General features: G+C 41.3%; 1 protein-coding gene and 1 pseudogene across 2 annotated transcripts; one reads left to right on the top strand and one right to left on the bottom strand.

The window, feature by feature from the left end:
- The first annotated feature begins 1555 nt into the window (after positions 1 to 1555).
- On the top strand, positions 1556 to 21532 carry il17re (interleukin 17 receptor E). 2 transcript variants are annotated; one of them, XM_088332321.1, is made up of 17 exons: positions 1557 to 2089; positions 5148 to 5163; positions 5239 to 5334; positions 6258 to 6346; positions 6424 to 6510; positions 6586 to 6688; positions 9039 to 9187; positions 9253 to 9321; positions 11334 to 11400; positions 11475 to 11656; positions 11742 to 11789; positions 14190 to 14235; positions 15912 to 16063; positions 16657 to 16722; positions 16795 to 16846; positions 16923 to 17033; positions 19026 to 21532. In XM_088332321.1, the coding sequence occupies exons 1-17, from the start codon at positions 1991 to 1993 to the stop codon at positions 19778 to 19780; spliced, it is 2187 nt and encodes a 728-aa protein (XP_088188447.1). In that variant the 5' UTR covers positions 1557 to 1990; the 3' UTR covers positions 19781 to 21532. The 2 variants fall into 2 exon arrangements, with proteins under 2 accessions (XP_088188448.1, XP_088188447.1); XM_088332322.1 differs by lacking the exon at positions 5148 to 5163 and having other exon boundaries at positions 1556 to 2089.
- On the bottom strand, positions 3085 to 3201 carry LOC148370024 (U2 spliceosomal RNA; annotated as a pseudogene).
- Positions 21533 to 21771: the final 239 nt, after the last annotated feature.

Here is a 21771-nt window from a genome sequence, read left to right as displayed (position 1 = left end):
ATTGTTTACTTTGTTTCTGGATCCAGGGCTTTCATCGTGTCACCGGTATGAAGGTCCCTGCTTGCCCCGGTTGTGACAGGCTTGCTAGCTTGAGAGTTGTCAGATCTTTCATAATGATGTCCAGCTTTTCTTTAAACTGGCTTTGACAGTAAAGCTGTCACCAAATCAATTTCTTCTCTTTTAACATTGTGGGTTGTAAAAAACAATATTAAATTCAAACAACAATATACAGGGATCCTTTGTTTTTGCGGTTAATGGGGACCAGAACCATCTGCAAAAATGAAAAAAATTTGGGGGGGGCGGTCTTCATGAGGGAGAGGGAGAGGGAGAGATATGCATCGTTTAGGGGGAATGATGAAAGGAGTGGGACCGAAATTATTCTCAGCAAGATGCAGGAGGAAGCAGAGCAGGTGTCTGGTCACAGTGCAGTATGAAAGACGCTATGATATTAATTGGCCAATTGGCGTCGGAGGTCTCAAGTCGAAAGGCTGGCCAATCGGCTTGAATTATGCCTTTCCTATATGTTTCTCGTGGTGTGGAAGGCTTAATTTAAAAAAAAAATTATAACCTTTTTAAAAAGAATGATTTATTTTCCCGCAAAGAAGTGAACCAGCGATAGTCCTCTTCAAATTCAATGGCGGTTGAGGTACCATCACTTTGTTGAATTACTGCCCCCTAGCTAATCATAGCTAGCTAGAAGATATTCTGTCGCCATCTCAAAATCTGATTGGGCAAAGCAACAGTTTTATCAACTTATTTTGTAGTACGGGGCGGAACTGGTTGTGAAGGCCTCTAGGTACATTGCTGAGCCTGGCAGCAAGTAATGGCTGAAATGTGATAGGTTAAATGCTTAAAAATGAAAATACACATCTGGATTATTGATGAACAAAAAAGAATATCACATGATTCAGATATTTTTTGCTGGGCCAGCCAGGAAGGCCTTGCAGGCTCTGACAACCCACTGCTGGCTAAAAACGTCACAGGCATGTCTCACCAAGAAAAATGGCTGAAGACGCATGTTCTTCCAGAGCTGGACCTGCGGGAAGTTACCCTATCAAACCAGAGGAAACTCACAAGACTTCCAGCTGTCATGGGAGGCAAAATCATGCTGTTGTGCAATTTCAGTGGTGTTCTCATGTTAATTCAAAGCCTAAATTTAAAAGGGCAAAACAATTATAAATTGTAAAAAACTAAAAGGAAAATATCATCTTTAAAGTTTGACAATTAGATTTGACCGACTTATTCGTCTTTGGCCACTGATTAACAACACATTTGCCATTACATTTATTCAAATTAGTCCATATTTGTCTCATACTTTTGTTTGACTCATTTTGTTTTCCATACAGTACTTTCTTATTTTTCTCCATATTTTCCCATATGCTTAGCATGCAAAGCAAACAGACACATATGACGCCACTCATATCGATCAATCACGTGCTCCTCAGGAGAAAGTGAAAGTCTCTCGTTGGGGGCCTGCTCTAAGTGATGGGGAGTCAGCGCTCTTCGTTCACTTCAAAGAGCCACCTCAGAGAGCCGTTTCGTTCGCGAACAACACATCACTACTCTGCAACGGACCCTTTGGGCATGGAGCTTGCAAACTCCATCAGAAGCTGGCTTGAATCACCTACACTTGGCGACTTGGGTGTGGAAGTGGCAAAACGTTTCTTTCCTCCTGAAAAATGAGAACACTGATTGACTCGCACCCCGCGTGGATTGCAGCTAAGTGCGGTTCCGGGCTGTTGGAGTTCAATACACTCTAGATTTGGTGTTTTTTTTTCCTCGTTTGATGAAACTTAATTGGAGGTTGGTGAAAGTAGTTCCTCTTTGCTCCCCCGGAGATGTTTCGTGATGGTTGTTGCGCGAACGCGGTGAAACGAGGCGGACAGAGAAGCGGTCCAATCCACGCCCACCGCCCCACCTGATACCGGACGTCCGTGATCTTGCCCCTACGCCTGTGGAATTAGACGTCAATGTATGCACAAGATTCGCAATGCGAGCGTTAATGGCTTGCGTTGCCTCGTGGCTTGTTCCTCTGCACATTGTGCTGCAAGTTATGCTTCCCTGCATAAACGCCCATTTTTCTTGCCAGGTGAGTGACTCGGGCGCGTAGGGCACCGCGTTTTCCGCTCCTTCCTAAGCACGATTAGACATTTGCAATCTTCAAATCTTGACAGCCGAGTTCATCGTTCGAGTTATGTGTTCCCAAGGGGCTGTAGTTGGGCATGCCGTCTTTTCGGTCTTTGTGAGCGCTACTGAGATTTTGGGTATCAACGCGATCCAAGTAAATACAGGGTTGTACCCATCGATCCGATATCGACATACTCTGCTAGGAAATCTTATGAACAACGAATACTTGAACCACTCGCCCTTGAGTTAGTTTCTAACTACGATATAAACGTATATAAAATGTACCATTTTAATTAATTGGCTGCTAAGTAAACTTTAACGGTATAATCAAGTAAATGTTACCTTTACAACTTTCAGTTTTATCAAAAGTCGAGAGTCCCTGGTTTCAGACCTGTTGGAAACATTTGTTGTCCTGGAGAGGGATGGGCGCCACCAGGCTGTACTTGCCCAAGACACACTACGGGAAATGGTCAGGAACATTTTTGACCTAAAGAGCCATAAAAGCAAAACATGTTTTAAAAAGAAATTGAGAGAGCCACATCATATATCTTCAGAATTTTTTTTTTAAAAATTGCCAAACACACTCTTTAGACAAAAGCTAATTCTTCAGCACATTTGATTTCACTGTGTGTCATTTGATGATTTAATCAAATGTATGAAATGATAATAATGCCAAATCCTGTATCCCAAATCAATGTAAATATGCTATTTACCATTTGTCTTCCACCTTAAGTTAAGAGTGTTGAGGCATTTTTTTTCCATGAAATTTGTCCTTAATAACAGTTTCAAAGCGGGGGTTTGGGGTTTTTAAGGGTTATTGATCTATCTTCGTTATTCATTATCCATTATCCGTTATCGGTCAGTTCATAATACGCTACAAAGCCTAGGAGCCGGGACACTTACTCTCAGCCAAAAGGCCAAGCTAAGGTCCTAGCCCTAAAGCCTTGCTGCGATCATTGCGAATGCACCGTTCCCGGAGGTACTGCAATACCGGGCCGATGCGTGGAGTGGACAGAGCAAGCTCATATTCCATCTCCGAAATGCAAAAATCAAAGATAGTGACTTCATAGAAAGTACACAAAGGGCCGATGGTCGCAAAGTTCTTTTGTAAAAATGTCACAAATGACTGCAAACGATAAGCATATCGTCATATTCACTTTCGGTGTTGACTACACTGAGAGGGAGAGAGAGAGAAGGAAGTGCCTTGCGCTGTGTGCAGGGATCCGCCCAACGGTACTGCTCACCCAATCAAAGTCGTTTGCAAGCGTTTTTATTTGTCAGTTTAAATTGTTTCTTATCAAACTTCTGCATTAAGTTGCTTCGGCTTTATATGGACCAAAATCGGGAAGAAATCACTTGACTTTGGAACGCCACAGGGAGATGTGCAATAGTTACATTTTATTTCGGAGCCATACGGCTCCCGAGCCATAGGATCCCTACCACAGGGTTAAGGGATCCAACCATCCTAGAGAAACAACCCCCAAGAAGCAGCAATGTTACGAAAATACAAATATGACAAAGTCAACACAAAAGATGTAATGCAGTATTGCATAGTAGTTTGAAAGTGAAGTCAAAGTGCAAATAGCTTAAAAATACAATATCAAAACCTTTTAACAGTAGAAAAATTAAAATTCTTCAACAACAACTGTATCTCAACAAAAGTCAAGACAATCAGAATAAATAATAACAACCAAATAGTTGCAACCTAACAAAAATATGAATACTGTACTGTTTAAAAATGTCAGCAAGACAACAAAAATTATATATCATCCGGGCTATGTATGCGCACCAAAAAACCCCAAACATGCCAGAGATTCGAAAGTGTGCCTTTATATAACCGGAAATATGGTAAATGAATTTGGCAATTCATAAGTATAATGAAAAGCTTCTAGATATGGTAACCATTTATGAATGCATCAGTTCATTTTAGATGTGAAACCATATTCCCTCATATTTATGTTGTATGAAATACGTTTTTTATCTTCTGTTTCAATCTCATGCGCCTTATAGTTGATGCTCACAAGGGTGTATTTTTGAAGTGAGCCTTATAGTCCGAAAAATATGGCACCTTTCATTGCACAATATTTAGAAAATAGAATCAGTAGTGCAAATACACATTAGATTGTGTTACCACAATTGGATCAAATTTGAATTATACAATGTATTTATAGTCTTATGACCCACTAACATTATTTTTGTGATGGTTAAAATGGGAAGACAAAATCTTGTATATTGAAATTGTAGTATCAATCCGATCCAAGTACTTGATCAGTATCAACAATATCGATATTTGTATCGTTCCACCACCTTGAGTTTCCATGACACCACCTGACATTGAGTAACGTAGGTCCCGTCACGTGACGTTAAGTAACTCGAAAAACAAGGCGCTCAACTTTGGAACACTGAACTTTCACTGCCAATTTAATGGACATCTTTTAAAAGTGGGGGGCGTCATTTGGGTGTCCCTAGAGTTTGAAACTAGATTAGTTCGTTTATTAGGTCTGTATTAAATATGTTTAGAACATGGAACACATTAGGTAGGAGGAAAGGGGGGTCGTGTCAAGTACAGTTTAATCGCCAACTTTAACCCTCAAAAAGATAAAGGAAGAGTTTATTCGAGCCTGTCTAAGAAATGCATGTGCATCATAAGAAGCATAATAAAGGCTGCAATGATGACACAGGCCAGAAGATGGTGTCAGCGAGTAAGGAAGTTCCATACTCTCTACAGCACTGTTTTTAATGACAAAGATTAGAAAACACTGAAAGTGGTTGAGGGTCCAAACCTTTAGGACTGGTTGCGAAATGTCTTGTTCCGACAATGTTTCCAAAGGCGCCGGAGGAGGCGCGTCAGGCAGAAATGCCCAGCAGGAAGACCACCATCCTGTATTTCCATTTTGGGGGGGGGGGAACATTCTCATACAAACGGTGAACATGTCAAGCATCCGAACAACGACGCTTGCTGATGAGTTAAAATAACATGTGATTGGGTGTTTTTGGTTGTTCTCCTCCTAATCCACTAGAGGGCGCACAAATACGGTGAGTCAAGTCCAAACTGTTGCAACGGGACTCTACGTTGTTGACATAGCGACGATCTCAACTTGCACCTTGCAGTTTACGAAGCAGAAGAAGACCGCTGCCCGATCGAGATCCAACGGCACTCGTCCGCCAGCGGATGCGTCACCGTCCGGGTTTGGATCCCAAACGCGGGTATTACAGAGAGTACCACACAGCGCCACTTTTCCCTTTGAATCACCAGGACCGTCCAACCGGACTTGGTCAGGTGTCGTTTTCCATGACGCAACAGTCTTCTCACATTGGGGCGGCAAACACAGCTAACACTATGCCAATCATCTAATCTAATTATTATCTATTTAAATCTATACAATGTAATCTATCCATCTAAACTGGGTTGTTCAGGACCCAAAAGTGGGTCGCGAACCCGTTTTTAGTGCGTCGCCGGCCTTTGCTTTGGCAAAATAATGCAAAGAAAAAGAGACAAAGAGAAGCAGGATTACGCTTCCTAACAGTAGATGGCGATGCCCTGCTCCATGTGTTTCTTCCTGTTCAGTCAATCGGCTCATTCTAGAGAGACCACATAATCATTCTATTGTGACTCTGTTGGTTTTATTTCCCTTTTCTGCCCAGAATAATGGGTCCCAAAAAGTGAGTGAGAAGGGAAAGGAAAAGAAGAAAAGGTGATGACAATGATGGAGTCAAAGAAGGAAACGATTACGAAATACCGTACCAACATGGTGTACGAGTGTCTGCCTTTGAAGCACTGAAGAAAGTACAATAAATGGTTTAGAAAGGTTATATTTTAGCTTTTTACCTCTTTATTAACTCCATAAATAAATAATTGGCAATAGTATGCGAGTATATACGGCACTTTAAGTCACTTTGCTGGTCATTTTGTTTTTTGAAAAAAAAAAAAAAAATACATATTTCCCACTATCTCTGCTTTGAACTGCATACATTTGATAACAGTAACAGTAACCGTCACAATTTAGTTAAGAAAACACTGTTGAGAAACACTGTTTTAAGTCACTCTGGAATGCAGCTCAGCTCTTAAAGGACCAGTGCGCAGTTGCTGCTGTGGGATGAGCTGAACAGCAATGTGCAATTCATTACAGACCTGTGCCAGGCTCCCACCATTGAAATACAGTCGCTAAGGAAAGAGATCATCCGACCTGTTGTCAGATCAAAAGCAACTAACAAAAAGGTCTGTCCTGAGCTCCTTGTCCTGCCCTCACAATTAATTTCCTCTTTATGACTGTTTTGTATTTTTGTTGTGTTAAGTGGCACCCCAGGAACAGAGGAAACCATGTGTGGTGTAACCAGCACCCGAACTTGCACGGGCGCTGCGGCGACCCCACCTCCACCTTGGTAAGGAGATCGTAGATGCCGTCGTCCCCTTTTGGACGTGGGGTTTTGGCAAGCCTTATGGGTCTTCTTCTGCAGTGGGAGCTGCTCTGTGACTGCGTGGAGACAGCGCACCGTCATCCTGTTAGTGTGTTCTACTATGGTACGGCGCGACAATGCAGCGTCAACTACACCGTAGAAGGTAAAGTGTGGGCAGGCTGACATGGGCGTGATCCATTGGGTGGAGCGCCGAGTGGCAGTGCCAGTCTCTGCCAGGGGTTGTTGATAGCAAAAAAGACAACACAAGACTGTCTAGACGTTTCAAAGTCAAGTCACATTTGTTTATATAACCCTTAATCACAAAATATCTTGAAGGACTGCACAGGTTACAATTACACTATCCCAATATGCGGGCAAGGAAAAACTCAAAAATCTCAGCATGAGGAAAAAGGAAACATTGAGAAGGGGCCTCACAAAGAGGTAATCCTCCTTCCAGGATGACCAGGGTGCAATAGATTTGACATTGGGTAACAGTACATAAAACACAGTGAACATCAATAAAAGAAAAGAATAGGTAATATGTTAGAAAAGTCCCTGACCACAACAACTACTGTCTGTACACACAGGAAGCCAAAGCAATGATTTTTAAACTAATTCATAATTTAACATAATTAGTACTTGAATTCTCAAAGAGGGATTATGTGCATTATTCAGAGCCTTTTTTTTTTGTAAAAATAGTCATTCTTTTAAATCATGAGCGAAATAAGTACACTAACGTACACATAAAAATACTCGTAGGTCAAGCAATTAGCATTTATTCTACATAACATGAGCCTTAACTGACATATTTGTCAGCAATCTTGCAGCTACAGGTTCACAAAAACCACAAACCTCAGTATTCTTCCATGTGATTTGGGGCACTACACAATGCAGTGACATCAATTGGTCAAATGATACACACTGTCCCTTTAGAGTAGTAAGAATATATATATATATATATATATATATATATATATATATATATATACACATTTCTATTTCAGCTACATTTTTTATGAGTAATAAAACTAGGTGTCAAAAATGACAAATGTGTTCATACACTGGAAGGTTTTATGACACGATTTTTATGATTTTAAACTCCTTCATCCTCAACTAGAAGTGTTGAATAAAAATACCTTTAACACCAAGCCATGCCCTTTATTATAAAATGAGAACAAAATATATTATTTGATTGAGACGATTCTCATCTTGTAAGTAGGATTCTCTTTTGACGGAAAAACCCACATCTCCCGAGAAAAGCGACCAGTTGTGTTCTGTGCTCAATCTGCATTTTTACTTCGTATTCGAATCATAACTATTCTTTTTGTGTATATGACCATGTTCTTGTTCAGCGTGATTGCCAATTTACCGTGGTTTCTCCACGTGTTCACAGTTGTGTTTTTTTTTTTTTACTGTGTTTCTCCAAGTATTTAAGAGAGAGGCGGCGTCCGTGCAACAACAGCGATATCTTTTGATGACATAGTTTCTTATACTGTATTTCAAATCTGGATGGTGGATAGGCTAGCCTCAAGTCTTACCTTTTATTAGAGCCCAAGAACATTTTGTACGTTTTTCCATGATTTTAGTTCCAAAGGCACACTTTTGATTCCCCTGGACCCTTCCTTAGGAAAACTTGTGTAAAATGCTCTTTTTTTGTAGTATTGTTGTCAAATGGGAAGTGGAGCTCGGGAAGCCTTTGGGTTTTAATCCATCCTTCCGTTTTCTGCACCGCTTATCATAACTAGGGCAGAGGACACCCTGAATTGGTTGCCAGCCGGTCAAAGGGCACACAGACAGACAACACACTCACTCATTAACACCTAGGGACAATATGGACCGGCCAATTAACCTAACATGCATGTTTTTGGAATGTGGAAGAAAACCGGAGTGCCCAAAGGAAACCAATGTAGGCACGTAGAGAACATGCAATCTCCACACTGGGAGGCTGCTGTAGCTGGAATTGTACCCTGGACCTCCGCACCGTCGCCCTGCGGCTAACCACGCAGCCGCTCTGCCACCTTGGGCTGTAATCCTGTTGTGTTATTCAGTCCCACGACCCTGCTACATGAATTCACCTGCCTGATTTTCTGAGAGAAAAATTAGACGGACATACACTTTGTTTTTTTTTTTATTCAAGCTTCTGTAATTCGAAGACAGTAGTACACATTTTACTGTCTTCAAAAAGAGACCCAAACTATTCTGATACTCCAAATGGTTCAAGTACAGCTTCAGTTTTACTTTTGGGTCACCTTTTCAGACATTTAAGTAAAAATACCGGGTATTGTTTCATAGGGTTGAATGCAAAGAACCTCAAAATACTTAGCAATTATGTTTCCTTTAAAATAAAAACTTGGGAAAAAGTTGACAGTTGACAGAGTAGAAAGTTTCTACCTCTGACTTACAGCACCGGCCAAAACTTCTGCTATTTATAGCTGAACACATTTTTCTGCCATCCATGTCTTAATCATATTCGTTTTCAACAAGTGTTGATGGTACCCATGTGTTGTGTGCAGATCCAACACCAAGCTTCTCCTGGTCCGTAGATGCCTTGTCTAAGCAGGTGCGTGTGACATCTGCGTCGGAGACCCGCATAGCTGCCAGATGGTGCTACAGACAGAGCGCGCACCACTGCTTCAGCGGCTCGCCGTCCGCTGTCACAATCGTAAGCGCCATCGCCACCAAAACACGTCCTGCAGGGATTCGGCCACGTTTTTCCTTCGTTCGCAGATTGAGCCAGCCCGTTCTCTTTCGACAGTCCTGGACATCCCGCATGTCCTTCCATGTGTCTGTGTGCAGGTATGATTAAATGATACTCCCCAATTTTGAGAGCTGAGGTGAGCTTGCATTCACAAAAGCAGAATTTTAAAGAACCAAGTGTCGAGAAACACGGACGAGTGCAGCGGTTGCTCAGCTTTAGCCTCCCATTTCAGATACCCTTCTTCAAAAAAGGAAACAAACATTTTAAAATGCTATTTTCTTACTAAAAACTTAGTCAATGTGGCGTTTTGCTCCAATCGCCCATTTGTGAGAATTCCTTTGTTCCAAACAACTCCTTTTTCAATACGTGCTGGTGATAGTGATACAATTGTTTATTGAAGCTCATTTGAAAAATGTCATAGTCAAAAAAATATTTAGACGTCTATCTGTCTATCTACCCTGCTCATATCCCTCGAGAGGGGTGATCGACCCCAAGACAAACACATACAGAAAAAAAAAGAAAAAAAAAGGAAAAAGTAGCAAAGAAAGAAAGAAAATTGACCCTGGCCAACCCAAATGCCCAAAAACCCAACAAGTTAAGCACTTTGGCACCCAAGTTGGTCATGCTTTCGTCCCTCCAGATGAAACGGGACACTCGGATCAGGATGACACAACACACTCTTCTGTTCAACAGCAGGGCCCGACATCTTTCACTGGTTTACCCCTGCCGTATCATACAGGTGCCCTGCGCATCCCTTAGAACATGTCTAAACAGCCCACTATCTTTTTACAACACCCCTCCACTCATTTTTATCACCAACGAGAGCTCTAGCTTCCACTTCATTTAAATCTCTTTCCTGCAGTGCACTCATAACAACATCCATCCTCGTCAATCGCGGCCTTCCTCTTGGTCTCCTTCCATTTACTTCTGCTCTCTAGGTCCTCAACATTTGCTCCTCGTCCATCCTCTCCATGTGTCCAAACCAGCAGAGTACTCTCTTATCCACTACTACAGTTCTGTCTCTCACAATTTCATTTCTCAATCTATCCAATCTTGTCACTCCTAACATACTCCTCAAACACTTCATCTCAAAAACATTTAATTTCCTTCTCAAATCTGCCTTCAGGCTCCAAGTCTCTGGACCATACAACGCAGTCGGCACAATCACACTCTCATACAGTCCTCTCTTAACATCTATACTCATACTCTTGTTGCTCATCACTCTCCTCAGAGCACCCAAAACCTTGCTTCCTTGATTCACTCTGTGCAATACCTCGCACTCCATCCCACCAACTGCAGCCACATCACAACCCAAGTACCGAAAGCTTTTAACTCCTTCCAGCACCTGTCCATTCAACCTTGTTTCCAATGCCATGCCATGAACACTTCATCACCTTATTCTTCCCAACATTTCCACATACCTTACGCCTATCACACACTCTTCCAAACTCCATTACCAAACTTCTCAATTATTCCTCCGAATCAGCCACAAGCGCTGTGTCTTCTGCAAACAACAACTGTACAAAACAAATACTTAAAACAAATACAAAAATTTTTTGGGGGGGTGAATATTTGAAAGTTCTGATGTGTTTGGTCTTTGAAAAAGTAACCTGCAAGTTCAGCAACCTAATGCCTCACTTGTGAGGTAAAGTCATTTCCAAAATAACTAACTTTGTAAAAAAAAATACTGCCATTGTGTCAAAGGTAAAATATTATTAAGCACCGCCTATACTTTAATGTGAAAGTGGTTAAAGGTGTTGTGCGTCGTTTGAGTGTTCTTAAAAAATTGAAAGTAGAATTATTATCTCTATTTTTCTCTACTGTGTGTGTTAACAATGGCCAACTAAGTTCAGAGAGCCTTCATCATTTTTTTCCACTGCGCTTATCTGCTTTCTTTTACCAACGCTGTTCGGGACGTTGGAGACCCCTGGTATGTAGAGAATCTACTGCTGTTTTGCTTTGCTTGATTTTTCTTGAATTTGCCAAAAGTTTGATTGCGCCTTTTCGTTACAATTAGTGGTAAACGGGCTAGAATAGGTTAAAATTGAGGGATTTTTATGCGGCACCTGTGCCAACAACTTTCCTCTGTGTGTCTATGTGGTGTGTAAAGGTATACTACTTACACCCTGATTCGGTCCGCAAAACCGTTTGCCCTTTTCAAGATGTTCATCTGCCAGGTGAGAGCGCCCCCTTTTTCACACGGGGGAGTCTATCTATATTGTTAACAGACACTCATCATTTGGCCACGCAGCCATGCAAGACGTGTGGCTGTCCGCCAGCATCACGCTGTACGAATCTTCCTTGACGTGGAGCTCTGCCTGCCCGACCCCAACCTTCCCTGTGGAGGCATCCCTCTGCTGGAGGTGGAGCCACCAAGTCTGCGCTCCGCTGCCCGACTCTGCCTTGGATGCCAAGGAAGATGGCTCCCATCTGGTACCTGGCACTGAGTTTTGCTAACTGCCACTGCGTTCCTTAGTGTTTTGTGGGAGGTTAACTCCATGCATGTGTCCCCTTGCAGATTTTCAACATCTCGGCAGTGGACCAACACCCCCAGATGTGCTTGATGGTGAACCTGCTACACAAATGCAGACCAATGCAATAGCGCTCTAGCCCAACATTTCCATGCATATCAATCAAATCCTTAACATTATATAATCTGCTTCTTTTTGGTCTTACTCCATTTTAATGTGATTATGTATGCTTGACAGTCTGTAGCGGACCGTGCATTTTACACCTACGCCTTTGCTGGAGCTGAATCAGTAATGTGTCGTTCATGAATGTACCGGCTCTTGGAATTGAAATTTAAAAAAAATTTTTTGTGAGGATTCGGGTGGAGTAGAAGTGACCCTCACCGCGCACGTGGTTGCCTGGGTCCGACGGCGACCTTCTCACGCAATCTCTCTCGCTCTCTCGCAGTCCGCTTCCCCTTCCCCAATAAATCAACACAACAATGTATTTCCTTGTTTAAAGGCTGTTGGCACAATCTTTTTAAAGCATTGTGGCCACCTAGCAGCTGGGCCTAGCTTACATTTCCTTACACCAGCCAGAAGGCCTTGTTGTCACTAACCCAAAACCTGATTAGTAAAACAGGCAGCTTTCTCTGAGACTGATATCATGCCTCTGGGCCTTCAGAATTTTTGTGAAGCCCTTTGGGTCGATTTTTGAGCTTAGCATCAACTAATGGCTTTAATGTGATTGGTTAAATACTAGAATATGAAAGCACACATCTGGAAGCATCGCTACCAGGACGAAGCAATGAAAGGAAGCTGTCAGACATTTTTGAATTCATGAATAAGTATTGATGGACAAAATCTAATTAACATTAAATTATTTATATTTTGACGCCAGCAGAGAAGGCCTTGTAGGCCCTCACGGCCCACCGCTGTTGACCGTAGATAGCAGTGGTTCGCACGTTATCGGAGAGCTCAAGCAAGACTATTAATCAGGGGTCTCAAATTCCTTTATTACATTTTTTTTCATGTTAACGTAAATTCTGGGCTACAGAGTGCACACGATTTAAAGCTGCATGCTCAAATTTAAGAACGAAACTCAAATTTCTCTTTGTACAAGGATTTTCAATGGCAGACCCAAACAGCTATAGAAATGAACTATTTCACTTCCATTTGGCCCACACGTGTTTGGCTGCAGAATGCCAACGATGCCATGCCACTGCAAGCCTGGTACCATTTTTAGTAGCGTCGTTTTCAGTTCTGCTCAGAGTTGTTTACGTCACGATTTTTTGGATCATTTGGCTATTCAAGATGGGCAAATACAAAGACAAGCACCTATTGACTACTCTTGTGAAAGAAACATGAGTGGGAGCTGCGTCGTGTAAAATATCAGCCTAATATTTCAGACGACAGGGAAACTTTACTGTGGACAATAGTGCCAGATTGCAACAGAGGTGTGTCTTATTGTGTTTTTGTTTTTGGTGGTTACGATAGTAACAGACCAAATTGCATTTGCTCGTCATCGTTCCTCAAGGATTAAAGGAAACTTTGGCGACCTGATATTGATGCCGATACGGAAACAGACATGTAGAGGCTGTGACAGACAACTTCCAATGCAGTTCAGTTTGGATGCATAAATTGCGGACTTGATATGTGGGGGAAAATGTTTAAATATTTCGAGTATGTTCTAAATATTGAACAAAGTACTGTCAAACCTCCCATTTTGCTCCTGGTATGTATACACTGAATAATGTTAGCCAAAACATGGATTAATTTCTCTCGAAGAGCGTCATAAATGTTTTCAGAAGTCACCACGGTGTTTTGTGTTCAGAGCGCATGCATTCTGAATAAGAGCAGCTCATCGTTTTCCTCTCTGCCACCACAAGAAAAAAAAAGAATAGGCTGCATCTTATTTAAAGCCGGAGTGAATAAAATGCAGCAAAAAAGTACCGGCTTTTAGAATAGAATTAAGGGAAGTATTTACTTTTTGTTTCAAATATTATTTTGAGTTTTTAAAAGATATTTGAGAAAGGCGGAAGCTTTTTCATCAAAAGCTTTTCTTGTGGAAAACCCCCATTTGGCCCCAACATCAGCCAGACCCCGGGAACCCCCAAGACAATTGAGTTTGAGAATCCTGCTGTTAATGCTTATCAACAGCCTTTGTTTACATGACGTCACATAAACAAAGATGAAAGTCCATGGAGCATTACTGAACATCACGAAACAAAATATAAGAGAAGCATTTCATGTCAATATCTGGGTCAGTTTACAAAAGTCTGGAGGACCTTCTATATTCCACCATATTTTCTTAAATGTTTTTTTATGGTTAATGGCAATTTCAGAAAAATTGACCAGATTACTCCTGGTGATATAGAGGTTCTGCTGACTTCAACAGGGCAATGGATAGAAATAGCAGAATTGAAAAATGCCATGTCTTCCGGACTTGACTTATTGGTGCATGCGGCGTTTGTTGCTTCTGACACCCTGACGCTTTCTTGTTTGCTTTGTGCTTTCAGTTTTCCCTGCATGGCACCCACAACGTCTCTTGCCCCTTTGAGGCCGGTGAGTCAAATCCGCCATTCATGGTAGCCGGCCGCCTTTCCAGTCACCGGTCAAAAGTCAGCAGATGTAAAGGGCCATTCATAAAGGTCTCAGGAAGCAGACGTGATCACCACAATTTAATTTTGAGCCGCACCCAAAACCCTTTTGAAAGAAAAGAACATGTTCTGCACAGTGTACATAACCAACACCTGACTAAAACTGCATGTGCTCATGTTGAAACATGAGATATTTACACAGACGGTACACAGAGTTTTTAAAATTTTAATAATAAACACCTCCTTTTAAAACAAAAATTACATTGCAGTTCTTCCTGCTGTAATTTCCAGTGTCTCATCATTGATTCATCAATGCTAAGTTAACCTGCAGCAAACATCTTTCCTTCTTTATCAGTTTGCTAGATTACTTTTAAGCTGAACGCTTTGTTCATATGCTTTTCTTTTGGAATTTGACATGATGTGGCTCAGTTTATGCTAATGGATAAATCATGTACAAAGCTTGTACTGCAAAAAATAATTGGGTTACAAGTTATTGCATTCCCCCCAGATTTCTGAGACCCAAAAGTAGTGCGTTACTCTAAGCGTAACTGTCTAGTTAGAAATTACTGTATATACTCACATTGAAGCCTACAACCTAAAACTGCTTAAAATTAACCACATGATAAAGGTAGAAGAAATAAATATTTACATCAAACAGTGGTAGCAGTGAAGCCCGAATATTTATGCGTCGTCTTAGCCGGGACACATCCATTTTGTCTATGGCCTCCAAACCACTTGAAGATTTCCTTCTCCATTGCTGAATACATTTTCTTTTATTCCCTGGCAATGTGTAGGCTGTTGCAAAATTAATTTTACTAACAAAAAAAAATGAAAAATTCAGTACAGGTTTAATGTCAATTCTGTGTTTACGTTTGCCCCATTGATTTCCCATTGGTTTGGTGTTATTGTATTATCTGCGCCTCCTACCCATGTGCTGCCTACCATTTTCTACTGGTGATACACAACCAAACTTGTGAAACTGACCGCCTGATTTCAGTATTTAATTTAAGAGTTGTAAATACAGCTTAGATGCGAGTATATATGGTAGAGAGATTATCAGTAGGGAGAAATTCATGCACTCTATGAATGAGACGGTGCCACTGTAATTGTATTGAGTTGTACTTAGTCAGCCCATATAAACATGACTACTCCACTTTGACAACTTGATTAGAGGTGTGATGCTGGCAGGTTCATTAATTTGTCCTGAGTGAGGTGGGAACAGCTACCGATTAGATGGCGTTGAAATTCGTGAACTCTTTTTAATAAGTAGCATAGTAACGCACCTGTTACAACAATGTTTGATTTACAAATGTTTACGGTACTCGTTACAGAGAAAAATAATCGTGTTCCATGAACTTTACCTTACATTTTATCCTTATTGTATAAACACCTTTTTGCCTTTTTCTACTTGAGCGTCCCCAGCTGCTTTTAGAAAAAAGGCATGCATTAGCAGCATCTCTGCATAAGCCGCAGGGCTAAAATTGTGTGACGGAAGGCTCATAGTCCGATAATTACGGTAATTTCTTGTTCTGCACTACTCAAGGAAGATGCGCGGGGCGAATGGCAGCTCTCAGAGAGGACCGCGTCCAACTGGGTCACCGTTTCGGGTCTGTGCGACTGATTTGTTCCCGTGCTTTGCAGGTTGGTCGTCGTGGCAGGTTTCCCTGGAGACGGGCCCTCGCTCGCTGATGACCCACATCAAGTCTCGGGCGCCGGCCACCTTCTCGGTTCAGCTATGCTTGCCCGGCGAGAGGGGCTGCGATTCCTGGGGGCCCCTCTGCACAGTTACAGCAGTGAGTGCCCAAGGGAACACCTGAGCTTCCAAAACAGTTTGTCAGACGTGACCCATGTCAACTTTTTTTGTGGTTACTGGTCTGATTCATTCATAATTGTATTAAGTAAAGCTATAATCTCTTTAGGAAATGTTGCCAGCCCAATGAATAAACTCCAGCTAACAAAAATTGGATCAAAAATGACTGTATTTTCCAATTTATAAGGCGCACCCAAAGACCCAAAATTAACCAGAAATTTTATGGGATGGGATCAGGTGTGCTCTGCCATGATCTGGGTTTGATTCCGTTGCAGCCAATGTTTAGCGATTGTGTTACTTCCATGTGCCTTATAGTTTGGTGTTCCTTATATAAAAAAAAAAAAAATCTCACGTGACATTTTTTGGTTTATTATGCGGCGTGGAAATACGGTAATCGGAAGATGAGCAAAGAAAAGCAATGCAAAATTCCTCATTAAAAAATCTTGACCGGAGCTCGAATTCAACCAAGCAAGTGAGCGAAAGAAAAAGTGGGCAAATGGCAAAAAAGAAAATTCCATGCTAGTCTATTGTGGCTTTGGATTTTCTTCACTCAAATTTGTGCGTGACCTTTTCCAGAACGCATCATCTGAGAGTAGAGTCATCCTTCCTCTGGGCAAGGCCGGCGAACAGATCTGCGTCCAGGTAAATTTGATCGCCCAACCAGTAATGGCGTTTGCCTTGGGTTTTGCCACCTGATTGTGTAAATGCCTGTAGGTGTGGCAGTCCCTTCCTGCCCTCCGCGGACGAAGAATTCTGTGTCCCGCATGTGAGTGTTTGCTACGTTACTTCTGGACTGTGGAGACCCAACGGCACTCATGCTTTCCTTTCTCTTCTGGCTGCAGACGTGCGCACGAGATGGGGAGCCCCGTTGGCGACTTCGTCGATGACTTTTCTCATAATCGTTGCCGTTTTGTCCCTTTTTCTCCGCTTTCTCACCAAAGAGGGACTTTCAGGTCAGTTGCATCCATCTCGTCAACTTGGACACTTATAAGGGAAAAGCAATCCAAAACGGGACTTTTTACTGCTTGTGAAATGAGTGATGTACCAAAGTGAAGCATGGAAAGTCTATGGCTGAGTGCAAAAGGGTGCAGTTTACCAAATAAGCATGGGACAATAATGTAAACGTAAAATGCGGCCAATGAGGAGAAAATTTCAAGAAAGATTATGGCCAAGAATAAGAAATTGTAGAAGCTGGTAGCCACAAACAATAGCAGACTTTGCTCTTCTCTTATCGGCGACTACATTTTTCTTTTGGCCAATCATGCAGAGTTTTCCCATTAACTTTGTTCTTTAATATCACCACTGCTTTGACAGATCAGACCAAAAGGTGCTTTTGATCGTTTCAATGGAAAGTGTGTATTCTGGTATAAGTCATCACCATGCAGCCAAAAATCAAGACTTGTAGTCTTGAAATGTATATTTACTTTTGTTCAGATACTTCCACATGTTATTATCTTATTAATGTTAGAAAAAAATGTTGGCACATGTATGCAATCGGACTGAGTTACATACGGGCTGAAATTGTGAAAAAGCATTTTACATTTAACCTTTTAAAAATGTTTTCTTACTGACATCCCCAAAAAATGCCTCTTGAGGGCATAAAGCGTTTCATTCTTCTATATATCTTCAACCGTTTGCTTTAGATCAACTTGAATTTGGTGCAAAACTCAGACAATTATCCCAATGGCTGCAATGGCATTAATTCAATGCGTATTATTAAATTTAGAGTCTAAAAAACAGGGGCATAATCAGTGTTTGAAATAACCTCTGCCCGGACGCTCGGGTCGTGCATCTTTTACGTAAGGCGTACAACTTCTCACAACATCTCTGCCCGGGTGGCCAAAAACTTTTTCAAGAAAGAAAAAAAAATCTTTCGTTTTTCTTTTTTTCAAATCAAACGTTTGCTTTATTACGATTTTGAAATTTTGAAATTGCGGAATTTCAGTTCGTTTGGCAATTTGCATACTTGGCAGCCAATGAGAAGCCTGCATCGAATAACTTTGTGCTTCCGGACTTTTCTGAGCGCTATCAGGTCGTGCATTTGCATATCATTTTCCAAAGTAGACTCACAGAAAACACAAGAAAATGGAAAAGTGGTTTGGAATCAAGTCAAAACCTAAGCCCCAGAAGAAATATTCAAAGGAAGCAAAGAAAATTGATGATGCTACAAAATGTAAACATACATTAAAAGCATCGTGAAAAGAGGAGTTCACGCGGCTTTGAGGAGACGAGGCAATGCAAACATTACATGAATGAAGATGAGTAAATACAGGTACATCTGATGGCAGATGGAAAACAGCGATGTCATATACATGCAATGAATGTTATATGTAGATTTATAATAAACTTAATTTAAAAGTATTGTTCCGTTATATATTCTAATTGTCAAGCCTTAATACTTTGCAACAATGTTTTTTTTTTTGCGATTAGTTGCCTTATTGTGTTTAAAGTTGTGAAAAATGGGGCAGGCAACTTTTCTGAGTGGTCTAGCCTGGTGTCCGGTAACTTTTTGTCATAAGTTTGACACTGGCATAATGCATTTTACTTTTCAACAAATGAATGCATTCATACACTAGTATAACATGTGCATGTAGATGTCTGCATATGTATTTATTCATGATGCAAATGAGAACAATTAGATAGGTGTCCATCATCTTTTTTTCCCCTCATGTCTTGCTCAAATGTCCGATTTGAGACCGACCGTATCAGCAGAAATAACAAATCAAACCAATCTGTATTTTTTTAATCTCTCTTGGCCGCTCAGCCTACATTTTCAACTCATTGCGGTTGACGAGTCAAAAAGTTTGCTTACCCCTTCCTTGAAACGTTTACAGAGAATTTGACAATGCTTTTGCTGTGGCCCTGTTACAGAATGAGTTGGGTGGGTGGCAGGGCTTATTCTACATAACTATCAATTATTGAGTTTTTCTCTCTCCCCCCTACAGCTTGGCTGCCCATCCTAAACCCAGTGCTGCTGGTGTGCTCATCAGAGCAGTCTGCGCATGTTTCGTCTGTGTGCGCTCTGGCTTCTCTACTACGAAACCGTTTCTATGCCAAAGTCAGTTTGGCCCTTTGCCCGGCAAGCTCGCGGGAATGGACGAATGCCCAGAGCGGCGTTACCGACCTGGGCCCGCTACCCTGGCTCTACGGACAGTGGGAAGCCGTCCAAGAGGCACGAGGAAATGTCATAGTAGTCTGGAGCACCGAGGCTGATGACACGTATAGGAATTGGATGCGCCATACCAAAAGTTATAATGCAGATAACGGCCATCCCCTTTGCTGCTCCAAACAATTCGAGCTCCAGAAAGGAAGTGCCAGCACGCTCAAGGAAGAAGAGCGGGCCATGCTGGAAGAGCCTTCAGCTATCATCCAACCAGTTTTCGCTGCTGCTCTAGCTTGCCTAGAAGGGGCGCTGCAGTGCAGCAAAGGTGGAGGGGTGGTCTTAGTGTACTTTCATGGTGGCAGTGGCGAGGATGCCTCACAAGCCTTTCCAGACATCCCTTGCTACGGCCTCCCGCAGGACTTGGGTGGCCTCCTCTACAAGCTCTGGGGTCCACCGGGACCCCAAAAGACATTTTGGTGGCATTGCTGGCGCAGGCCACTGGCAAAGTTTGTGTCTGTGTGGCTGGCGCATAGGTTAGCCCGCAGGCTGCACTCTCTTTCGCCTTCTGTGCAGGCAAGTGCTGAAGGCCCAAGGTGACAGCTCGGGTCACTTACCCAAATTCTTGCCCACATGGACCCCAATAGAAGAGAGTGAGTGCAGCCATCCATTCATCTTTATCAGCACATGTTCTACACCCCAACAACATGTGCCAAGGATTGTACTACAAGTAACCATTAACCCAAACTGGTTCCTGTATCCTATGATGACTTGGTTCAAGAAGTACAGTCGGACTCCCAAGCGCTGAGTGGGCACATTTTTGGTGGCAGTACCCAAATAATTCGCCCAAACTCGGTTGAACGACAATTCTGGGTTCTCCTTGTCTGATGTGGGAACAAGCATACAGATCTGCAAGCTTGGCCATTGTCATTCTAAGCATACAGTCCCAGTTCATTAAATATTCGTTCAAATAAATTACTTAAAGAAGGCCGTAGCTTAAGATTAGGAATATCTTTTGTTTAATGGAATTCTGCATTTGAGTAAGCAAAAAAACTTTTTAAGACCAAAATTTGGTGCTGTGCTGTCTATCTGGCATTAATAGTGAGCATGTAAATAGTTCCTGTGATGTTTTTCAAAGGTCAAACAAACTTGAAAGCGTTTTGTGGTTTACATTAAGACTACCACTGCGGACTCCGAGCACATGAAGCACACTGCGGAGCTTCTGAAACCCCCCAGCTTGCTGTCGTTCTTCCCACCATTGTAAAAACTTGTTGAGAAGATACTTAAAAGATGCCAAGATTCCATACCAAAAAAATGTATTTAAACAACATGTTTTGACTATTGGGAGAGCTATACAAATAGGTTAAGAAAATATATTTTCAAATTATGATGTATCAACAGCTTGTTATTGAAAGCTCAAGTTCAGATGTTTACTTTTGGTGTCATCTGGAAATTGAAAGTGATTGAATTGTTGATGAATAATCATGGAACAAATGGACAATTATTATTAAGTGTTTTAATTTTAAAATACAATTCTGGGTATTATATCACTGACAAACAAATCAGTCAGAAATCGATAAATGAAAAAATCCGACTTGGAAAAAAAAAATCAATTAAAAAGAATATCAAAGGAAATACAAAGTGTCCTCAAAGAGGAGACCAATTGTTGGTCAAATTTGTAAAAAAGTCAGTTTTAGCAAAAAACATTGACAGTAAATGTAGTGTATACGTGCAATGAGTGACAGCCTTGTTTCATATTTTTCCTAACGGTTTGTTTTAGTCCTGTTACACAAATGTCACGTTTTATTGCTCAATTGATGTTTTGTAATTCACTGTGAAAATGGAAAGGAAATGATCACGTTGCCTGTATCACGTAAGCGAAGGAGATTCATTTTAAGGTAATGTATGACATGTGTCCTTGTGGACGGTTCACAAGTCTTTCTTGTTTCTTCTTGTGAATTAATGTGGAACAAATCGACTGTGTGTTTTGCAACTCTGACGGACGTTAGAGCTTTTGGTTTTTGAATGTATATGAAGAATATAGTGCTGGATCCTAAGTAGCATAAATTCATGGATAAGTTTATTCTGTTTTTACCATTGGATACCCACAGAAGAGATTATACCTCACTGTTGTTTTGACTATTATGCACTGTTTACATCATTGTCACTATCGGTCAATAATGTTGCTATTCTTTAATTTTCATACCCTTTCAGGTAGATATGCTTTTGTAAACCTAAAAGATTTAATAAAAAGAAAGGGATCAGGAGAGGGTTTTAGAACGGGTTGGAATTTCTTATCCCAGTTTTGTGTCTTTTTCTGTTTTTCTTGCAAGTTAAAAATCCACTGATGTCTTCCTCTCCTTATTTTGTGTGTCTACTAAACCACTGGTTCTCAACTGGTCTGACTTCAGGACCATCATTACACCCAAAATAAAAGCTGTGACATAAATCAAAAACACATTTTTTTAAACAAAATGACTAGCAAAACTAAGACACTTTCAAGTACCATACACACTGGCATATAAGCCACATGCTAAAAGAAATTCAAAACATTAGTAAAATGTATACATAAACGATAATTATTTAATTAT

Source organism: Urocampus carinirostris, chromosome 3 (assembly GCF_059441175.1).
Source record: "Urocampus carinirostris isolate Australia breed hairy pipefish chromosome 3, RoL_Ucar_1.0, whole genome shotgun sequence".
Lineage (NCBI taxonomy): Eukaryota > Metazoa > Chordata > Actinopteri > Syngnathiformes > Syngnathidae > Urocampus > Urocampus carinirostris.
The sequence above is the reverse complement of the archived record's forward strand: the minus strand, read 5'-3'. Positions and strand labels throughout refer to the sequence as shown.

Coding starts and splice junctions, on each gene's coding strand:
- il17re (XM_088332322.1), top strand. CDS start 1,975: ATGCACAAGATTCGCAATGCGAGCGTTAATGGCTTGCGTTGCCTCGTG. Junction 16,847..16,922: donor AAGAATTCTGTGTCCCGCAT/GTGAGTGTTTGC, acceptor TTCTGGCTGCAG/ACGTGCGCACGAGATGGGGA. Junction 17,034..19,025: donor CACCAAAGAGGGACTTTCAG/GTCAGTTGCATC, acceptor TCCCCCCTACAG/CTTGGCTGCCCATCCTAAAC.